The sequence below is a fragment of the Durio zibethinus genome, chromosome 3, assembly GCF_047325235.1.
Source record: "Durio zibethinus cultivar Kanyao isolate XHJ-2024 chromosome 3, ASM4732523v1, whole genome shotgun sequence".
NCBI lineage: Eukaryota > Viridiplantae > Streptophyta > Magnoliopsida > Malvales > Malvaceae > Durio > Durio zibethinus.
Genome location: NC_143164.1, coordinates 3,402,567 through 3,412,980, shown reverse-complemented (window position 1 = coordinate 3,412,980; position 10,414 = coordinate 3,402,567). Strand labels below are relative to the sequence as shown.

The following is a 10,414-nucleotide window of genomic DNA, read 5'->3' as shown; positions in this document are numbered from 1 at the left end:
AACAAAAAAAAAAGACATAGTTAGACCTCTTCCTGTTCAGCACTTATGAGCTAGAAAAATTTGTCAATAAACAAGACAAAGAAAGAAAGCTATAGAGCTTTAAAGGGAAAAAATGGAGAAGAAAGAATGGAAGAATGAACCCAAAGACTAGCAGCAAACTGAAACGCCATCTTTGTTGAGGAGTTCACCACCATAAAAACCTACCTCTAATATTCTAAGATGAAATGAAATATGTTCGGCGCCCCAAGCATGAGCTGGCCATTGAAAACCCAACATCATCTTGGGTTTGGAACTGCCGGGTTGAAACCTCAACGTCCACATAAAGGCCCAGTACGAGCTACGACAAATTCTCCAGATTGTGTTTGTTAGATATGCAGGAAAAAGAAAAAGCATTGATTAGACGTGTAGGAAGGATTGAAATGACATTACCTCGTGGCCTCAACAACGTTAACTTCTTCATAAATTCGTAGGTCGACGCAATCTGTTCGTCTGCCCCAGCCCCATGCCACGCTTGCCATGAGCTAGGAGCTAGCTAGGCCCGAAAAATGAGAACATCCTGTAGATATAACCGCGGTTAATTTATGGGGTAGTACAAAAAAAATGTCAAACTATAAAATGAGACTTGACGGAGGAAGACGGAAAGTGTTGGTCCCAAAGACGAAATATCGATATTCTGTTCAAATCAAACAGGGATGACTCCAATTTACCACGTTTAACAAACCATGGGAAACCTTTCACCGATTAGGCAATGTCTTTCCATTTGTAGTAATGGATTCCACCATCTCCTTCATTTCAGTTCTTTCCTTTTTTTTTTTTTTGTTCTTCATTTCATCACTATCCAAGAAAAAGAAAAAGAAAAAACTAGAGAGAAAATATCATGGCTAGAGGAAAGATCCAGATCAAGCTGATAGAGAACTCAACCAACAGACAGGTCACTTATTCGAAGAGAAGAAATGGTCTGTTCAAGAAGGCTAATGAACTCACTGTTCTTTGCGATGCAAGAGTTTCTATCATCATGTTTTCCAGTACTGGAAAACTCCACGAGTTTATCAGCCCTTCCACCTCGTAACTCCTTCTCCAAAACCCTATATTTCTTAAAAACAAAGCTTCTCGTTTTCTTTTAGCAGTATAATTTTATTTTGTTTTCTAATTTTTGTAGAACGAAGCAAATAATTGATCAGTACCAGAGAACCTTGGGGATAGATATCTGGAATACTCACTTCGAGGTCTCTCACTCACTCTTTTCTTTTCTTTTTCTTGTTTCTTGTTTTCATCTTTGGGAGAGCTTGCTTGAAAGAGAAAAACGATCTAAAACGATCTCTCTGTTACATTGAATTTTGGGGAATTTACAGAAAATGCAAGAACAATTGAAGCACCTGAAAGAGGTTAACAGGAATCTGCGCAAGCAGATCAGGTAAAAAAATGAATATATATTTTTTAGTGTGTTTTTTATTGAATTTAACATGTTACATTGTTACTCTTCCTTGTTTATTTATTTATGTTTGATGTTATGGCGATGGAATTGATGATAGGCAAAGGATGGGTGACTGTTTGAACGATTTGAGCATTAAGGATCTTCGTGGTTTGGAGCAAGAGATGGAGAGCTCTGCCAAGCTTGTTCGTGAGAGAAAGGTCAGGCATTTTAAAACCAAATTAAGAACCTTTTGAACTAGGGTTTTCCTTTCCTCTAATGTTCCTGACTTGGTCATATACTAAGTTAGATTTAATTTTTTGTCCAAAAAGAGGTGAAATTTAATTTTTAAAGAGGATGAATAATTACTTTGAAATGTTAATACCTTAAGATTTTTTTTTACTTCCTTTCAAAAAATTTTTAAACACTTTTAAATTTTGTATCCAAATATTTGGCATAATAGCTTATGTTTTTTCTATTAAAAAAAAATCATTTTTTACCCTATATCTTATATAAAAAATGTTTTTAAATTTTAAATTCACACATAACTCAATTGGTTCATAAAGATTACAACCACCCTGTATTTGCAGTCTCCTTCCTAATCGATCCCAGGAATGGAACATATATACATTTAACATATTTTATAAAGAAAGGTTAATTTTCCAGAATATTATCAGTTATTTTGATTTTTTTTTTTGAAAAGTTATATGGATTATTTAACTCAAGTAGTAGTGGTGGTGGATAATGATTTTGAATAAAATTCTTAAATTCAGATCTCAAGAAAATTTTATCCCTATATATATACAAGAAAATAAAATAGTTTGTGAGAATATTCTCTCAATCACTTTCTCCTTATGCTTTGATATTTGGAATCCATATCTTATTCTTTTGGCATTGCGTTCAATTTATAACTATAAGCACAATAATTTTCGAAGTCTTTTTATATAGAATCTAATCGAGTTTTGATTGTAAATATATAACAGTATCGTGTCTTCAGCAATCAGATCGAAACTTTTAGAAAAAAGGTAATTTGATATGATGATATTTGAATTTAATTTAACTCTCATTCATTTTTCATTCTTTTAATTTTGCAATTGTATAGAAAATTACTCATATATATTATTTCTCTTATTATATATCTTGTCCCAGATGAGGAATGAGGAAGGGATACACAAAAATCTGTTACATGAACTGGTAAGTACCTTGTAATCATAGAGTTAGTGACATTGTAGTTTGTACATTTTCATCATATTAAGGGATCAGAAACCATTGTTTTCTAATGATGTCTATTCAATCATCTGATTCAAGGATGCAATCAAAGAAGATCCATACGGGTTAGTTGATAATGGTGGGGATTATGATACCCTAATCGGATACCAAAATCGAGGTCCTCGTGTATTTGCTTTAAGCCTACAGCCTAACCATCCCAATCTTCACAGCGCTGGAGGAGGATCAGATCTCACAACCTATCCCTTGCTCCATTAGCATATCTCAAAGCTAAGGTCATGCCATATATATATATATATTGGTGTGAAAACAAATTAAAAATGGTGTGTACTATTAATTACTAAAATTCTCTCCACTTTATAATTATGTGGTTTTGATGTTTCCTAATATATTGATGATTAAGGATTTATAAGACTCTATGTATCAATCTATTATTCAGTTATTCTCAATTTATATTTTCTTTTTCTTTTATATTCTGATAAAATGAATAGATAAGTAAAATAAGTTTTCAGGTTTTCAATGCTTTTGTATTGGGCGATGAGAAGCAAGAAGAAAACTGGTTAGTGGTACCAATTGGGCCACCATCTAGGCCGAACTCCAAATTTTGTTTCTTAAATTCAACTTTAGCCCAACATTTACTGTATCTAAGAGTCAATAGTCTTAAACTGAGGCTAACTCGGATATTGGGGGCCCATTAACACTATCGAATTTCATGCAGGAATTCCTGAATAAGACAAAATAGAAGTGAAAAAAAGCCTTGACGCTATTAAATATTAACACATTGTTGTTGTTGTTGTTTAGATTAACATCCGATGAATAACATGTCAAATTACTGTCAGCCTAATCCTTAATCCTTGTGTAGACACCAAATTTGTCTGACTTTTTTAGTTAAGTATCGTATTAAAATTCGTCATGGGTATTAGGTTTTTAGACCCAAGCCTGATTTCGATTTTATTGGGCTTTAAACCCGATTTTGACTCAATTGGGCTTCAGACCCGATTTTGATTCAACTGGATTTCAGGCCTAATGTGATTCAATTAGGCTCGAAGCCCAATCTCATTATTTAGGCCCAAAATATATTTACATTTTATTTTATTTTTATTTTAATATTTATCAATTAAACAAAAAATATAACAAAAAAATTATTAAATTAAAAAAATTAATTAATTAATTAAAAAAAAAAGATAAAAAATAGAGGGCTGATTTACGGTGGCGCCGTTGCCTTTATCCAGCCCTCTGCCTGATCCCATCTGATCAGCCACCCTTACCCAGTCCTATCAGACTAGTGACCCTTGTAAACAACCACCAAACCAGCCACCTCTACAGCCATTCCTACAGCCACCCTTTACAACCTTTAGAGCACCCACTATCCCAAACACAGACCAAGCCCTATAAAAAACCCAGCTTCATTCCCCTCTGCTCTTTTGGACACATTTCCAACTACCTCGAAGCACTAAACTCCATCCACCAAAAAATCAAAAAACCAAAAAGCCAGAACAAACCCATACCCAAATACCCAAATAGAAAAACAAAAACAAAAACAAACAGTCCCCCCTAGGGAGGAACCTCAATGCCAAAGCTTTCCTGTAACAAAGAAAAAAGAGTGTCAGTTTGAGTTTTCAACCAAAAAAAAAAACACAGAAAACATCAAACCCTGATCTATGCTGATCGAGGCTTTTTCTCATGAAAAGGACAGCGGATCTAAGCTTAGGAGGTCGAAAAGTGTATTTCGGTGAATTTTGAAATTTTTTTGTCACTGGCAATCATCGGCGACGACCATCGGAGGTAGTCAAACGACGGTCGATGCGACGATCCAACACCAGACTTCGGCCAAGGCCAGAGAATCCCTAAGCTCTAAAACTTTTTTTTTCTAAGAAAAGGTGGAAAATGATCTAAAAAAAATTGGCTTATATATATATATATATAAAGCCCAAAATTACGTTGTCTGGATCAGGAAAGATTCGTCGTTGACCTGACTCGAGATCCACCCAAACTAACCCGCTGACCTATCTCATCTAGCCTTCAACTGGTCCGACGAACCGCCAGGGAACCAGTTTGAACCGCCTCTGCTCCAAACCGCCTGACGAGATCGAACCGGCGTTGACCAGTCCGGTTCAGGTATTTTTTTTTTTTTACATTTTTTCTAATCTTTTTTAACTATTTTTTAAACTTTATTATTATTGTTATTTATGCATGTTTTAACACTATTAAATTTTGTTAGAATAAGTATATGTTATTTATAATTAATAATATCAATTAAAAAAAAGTTTTTAAAACTTTTAATTCCTTTTAACATTTTTACCCAAGTGTTAAATACAAATACAAAATAAAAGTAAAAATAAAAATACAAAATGATTATAAAAAAATAATAATAAAAATATTTTTTTCTGCTTAGATGTTGGAGGGAATATAATCGTGCTTTAAATAATAATAATTTCGCCTAAATGTTGGAAAAATATTATTATAAAAAAATTAAAATTAAATAGATTAATAATAACTCTTTATAATAAAAAAATTATTTTTTTGAAATTCACAAAAAACGAACTTGCTCCGAAAGTCCACCTAGATGTTGAAAATTTTTAGAGATATTCACGTTTTTTTTAAATTTCAAAAATCAAAATTTCGAAATTGAAACCCTAAATCCTTCAAACCCTAAAACCAAGCTTTGAAACTCTTAAATCTTAAACCTCTAAAATTAAACCCCAAACCTCCAAACTTTAAATCCTTCAAACCCTTAAAATTAAACCCAAACCTTCAAACCATAAAAATGAAACCTTAAATACTTTAAACCCTAAATTAAACCGTAAACCCTCTAAACCCTAAAAATGAAACCCTAAACACTCTAAACCTTAAAAAACAAAACCTTAAACCCTAAAAATCCAAAATCTCAAACCCTAAATTCCAGTCCCTAAACACTAAACCCTAAAATAAAAATAAAAAATCCCAAACCTTAAATTCCAATCCCTAAAATCAAACCCTAAGTCTTCTAAACCCTAAAACTAAAACCCCAAACTTCAAACACCAAACACTAAACCCCAAAATTCAAAATCCTAAACCTTAAATCCTAAACCTAAAAATTCAAAATTTTAAAAACCCCTAAACTTCTAAGGTAAAGACCTAAATTTAATACACATTTTTGAATCTTCAAAATCTTGAGACCTTAACCTTTAAAACATCGACTCAAGCTCTAACCAAAACCACCTAAAAATCCTAAAGACATATGTGAAAACCTTACTTGAAGTAATTTATTTCGAATGCTGCCTAGATGATGGGGTATTTAGGAAACTTTATTTCATTAAGTTTTTTCACACGAATTCTTAATTCGCATTAATAATGGGATTATTAAATAAAAAATGCTAGTAAATTTAGATCTTAAATATAAACAGTCGCACCTAAGCTCTGCTTAGATGTTGAAGAGTCGGAATGATCTCATTATACTTAAGAGCCCAACTTTAAAATTGCATTTCATCTTGCATAATATCCATAGGCATATATATACATCATTATATTATTGTTGACACTCATTTCGTATTTCTCTGTCTTTGATCTTTATTTATTACCTAATAATACCATTATTTACTTTTTCATATAAAATGTTTCACAAAACAAAAATGGATGTATAAATAAAACAAAAATAACATTCCAAAAGAAATAATTTTTGGTATTCTGCGTAAATGTTGGAGAGTCACCAACAATTATTTTTCATAAAAAATGTTATTTTTTTTATTTTAAGAAATATCATGTTAAATCTTAAACCAAAAGAGTTATTTTAAATTCTGCTTAGATGTTGAAAAATTTTAAGATAATTCTTTAACTTAAAGATTTCTTCAATATTCCTAAAAAAAGAATTCTAACCAAAATTTATTTTTTTAAGTAAAGGGAATTAGTGTTAAATTTCAAATTGAAACCATTTTTATCCAACATCGAAAATACCGCGTAATTAAATTGTACTAATTTATGGACGCTGTGGGGGTGCTAATCCTTCCTCATGTGTAACCGACTCCCGAGCTTAACTTGATTTTTCGTAGATCAAAACTTATCTTTTTAATAAACTTTAAACCCGTTTTTATAGTTTTATTAAGAAGATAAACTCTTAGGTGGCCAATCATACCCTAAAAAAGATTAGTGGTGATTCTTCTTTTTATTTTTTTGATTTTAAAATTCTTTACGTCTGGCGATCCCAAAACCATTACGATAGCTTGGCAACTCTACTGGTGACAGCTTGACGAATTTTAATATGATACTTAACTAAAAAAGCTGAACAAATTTGGTGTCTACAACTGCAGCTCTTTGCACATTACTGAGAATCAGGAATAGGGTAAAGACAAAGACAACAATTTTGTCTGGAAGCAAATTGAGATTTTTTCAAAAGTTTTTTTTTTTTGGTTTGGATAACTACCGGGATGACGCAGTGAGTCAAAAAATAAATAATCGACTAGGATAACACTGCAAGTCGAATAATAAAGAAAATGATTGGGACAACACCATGAGTCGAGAAATAACAAGATCAGGATTGACCTTGGATTAAATCAAAAGTCAAAAAATAAGGAGATCGAGATTAAATCACGAGTCAGAGAATAACAACGATCGAGATTAAATCGCAACTTAGAACTAAAGATGTCGGGATTTAATCGAGAGTCAAGAAAAATAAAAAGATTGAGATTAAACCATAAGTCAGAGAAATAATGAAGATCGAGATTAAACCGTGAATTAGAATTAAAAAGATTAAGATTGATCCATGAATTAAGAAAAATAAAAAGACTAAGATTAAATCGTAAGTTAAAGAAAGAATGAGGATCGGGATTAAACTGTGACTTAAAAGTATAAGAGATCGAAATTGAACCACGAGTCAAGAAAATAAAGAGATCGAGATTAAACTGCAAGTCAGAAAAAAAATGAGGATCGAGATTAAATCGTGACTTAAAAGTAAAGAGATCGGGATTGAACCATGAGTCAAGAAACAAAAAGATCGGGATTAAATCATAAGTCAAAGAAATAATGAGGATCAGGATTAAACTGCGATGTAGAAGTAAAGAAACCAGGATTGAACTACTAATCAAGAAAATAAAGATATCGAGATTAAACCGTGATGTAAAAGTAAAGAGATGGGGATTGAACCGCGAGTCAAGAAAATAAAGAGATCGAGATTAAATCGTAAGTCAGAGAAAGAATAAGCATCGAGATTAATCCGTGACTTAGAAGTAAAGAGATAGAGATTGAACTGTGAGTCAAGAAAAATAAAAAGACAGGGATTAAACCGTAAATCAGAGAAATAATGAGGATCGAGATTAAATCGTGACTTAGAATTAAAAAGATCATGATTAAACCATGAGTCAAGAAATAATGAGGATCGAGATTAAATCGCGATATAGAAGTAAAGAGATTGGGATTGAATCATGAGTCAAGAAAATAAAGAGATCAAGATTAAACCGTAACTCAGAGAAAGAATAAAGATTGGGATTAAGTCGTGACTTAGATGTAAAGAGATCGAGATTGAGCCACGAGTCAAAAAAAAATAAAAAGATCCAGATTAAACTGTAAATCAAAAAAATAATGAGGATCGAGATTAAACCGTGACTTAGAATTAAAAAGATCAGGATTAAAATGTAATTCAAAAAAAATAAAAAAAATTTAGATTAAACTGTAAATAAGAGAAATAATGAGGATCGGGATTAAACCACGACTTAGAAGTAAAGAGATTGAGATTGAACTACAAGTCAAAGAAAAATAAAAAGGATTGGGATTAAACCGCGACTTAGAATTAAAAAGATCAGGATTGAACCGCGAGTTAAGAAAATAAAGAGATCGAGATTAAATCGTAAGTCAAAAATAAAGAATTGATTAAGACAATATCACGAGTCAAAATTAAAGAATCAACTGGGATAACACCGCGAATCAAAATTATGCCTAGAGGTCTTAAAAATCATGCCCAAAGGTCTTACAAAATCGATTGAGACAACACCGTAAGTCAAAATATAAAGAATCGATCGGGATAACATCGCGAATCAAAATTATGCCTGGAGGTCTTAAATATTATGCCCGAAAATCTTAGAAATCATGTCAGAAGATTTTACAGAATCGACTAGGACAACACTGCAAGTCAAATAGAGAATCAATTAGGACAACACCGCGAATCGAAATTATGCTCGAAAGTCTTAAAGATTATATCCAGAGGTCTTAAAAATCATGCTCGAAATCTTACAGATCTCAAAATTTTTGAATGCTCATCTAATTATAGGCCATGAAATTTTAAAACATTGAAAATTGAAAATGACTTTCCCTCAATCAAAGTTGATATATGCAATCATGGTACAAAAGTTTATTCTCATCAAATGATGCTAATGGAAATGTCGATGTGAATACAAATGTTAATGCAAATGTAAGAATGCGAATGTTTGATGCAAATATATTTGACAATGATAATATTTTTTTCATGTAAATGCTCATACTACTACTTTTTCTTAGGATGCAGATGTCATGATGTAAATGTAACTTTTTCTTATAATGCGAATGCAAATATCTTATACAAGTGCACATGCAAATGATGCAAATATAAGTGTCTTTCTTGTGATGCAGATGCAAATGATCCAAATGTAAATGTCCCTTTCATGATGTATAGGTTGGTGATGCAACTTCGAATATTTTTTTTTATTTGCAAGTCAAATGTCTTTCTCATGATACAAGTAATGCAAATGCAAGATCTTTCAAAAGGTTTTGCATCAAGAATTTTTTTATTCTGGATAGAATCTTAAAACTTTAAAATTCTTTTAAGGCCAGATAAACTGGGCTTAAAACCTCATTTAGGGCCAGATAAATTGGGCTTAAGACTTCATTGATGGCCAGATAAACTGGGTTTAAACCTCATTGATGGCCAGATAAATTAGGTTTAAAGATTGATCGCCAAATAAAATGGGCTTAAAATTTTCTTGGGAGCTAACTAAACTGAGTTTAAAACTTCATTAATGGCCAAATAAACTGGACTTAAATTTTATGTAGATTTGAATTTTTCTTAAGAACTAACAATTTCTATTAGAAATGAAAATAATGAAAAATCTCTCTCAATGGATTGGTTGATTTAGTATCCAAAGATTCTTGCTAATTCAACAAAATTCCACCATTTAGAAGTGATAAAAGAGATATTCACTTTTTTACCTAATTCAAGCTTTTGTGCCAACTAATATAGGCTTATTGTGCCAGTTGAACTAGGCTTATATGTCATCTAATCTGGTTTTACATGCCAGCTATACTGGGTTTAACTTTTCATTGATGCCAACTAAATTGGGCTTTAAACTTTATTGATGCCAGATAATTCGAGCTTACGTACTAGTTAAACTGGGTTTAAACCTCATTGATGTCAAATCATTTAGGCTTAAAACTTCATTGATGCTAGATAAACTAGACTTAAATTTTTTTTAGAATTTGGCAATCCCTATCAGAAATAAAAAAAATGAAAATTTTCTTTTTAAATGGATGTATTGATTCTGTAGATAGAGATGTTTATTCAAAAGGTTCCAATACTTGAAAGGAGTGAAAGAGGCATATAATTTTTCATGTAAGCTCACAAATGAAATATAAGCTTTTTCAAAAATATGAATTCCTTGAAAATCAAACATATTCAACATTTTTCTTAGTCTCCAAACGTGACATTTTGATATATGTCAAGGTTAGTTGTAAGGGCTTAAGATTTTAAAAGGTTATTTGGAAATGAATAAAAGTTAAAATTTTTGACATCAACCCATCTCAGACTTTTATGGCTTTGATATTTTAGACATTTCA

At 31.7% G+C, this 10,414-nt stretch overlaps 1 protein-coding gene across 1 annotated transcript; it reads left to right on the top strand.

The window, feature by feature from the left end:
* The first annotated feature begins 799 nt into the window (after positions 1–799).
* LOC111300741 (agamous-like MADS-box protein AP3) lies at positions 800–3,109 on the top strand. Its single transcript, XM_022896363.2, has 7 exons — positions 800–1,065; positions 1,160–1,226; positions 1,353–1,414; positions 1,533–1,632; positions 2,395–2,436; positions 2,561–2,605; positions 2,720–3,109. The coding sequence occupies exons 1-7, from the start codon at positions 878–880 to the stop codon at positions 2,894–2,896; spliced, it is 681 nt and encodes a 226-aa protein (XP_022752098.1). The 5' UTR covers positions 800–877; the 3' UTR covers positions 2,897–3,109.
* Positions 3,110–10,414: the final 7,305 nt, after the last annotated feature.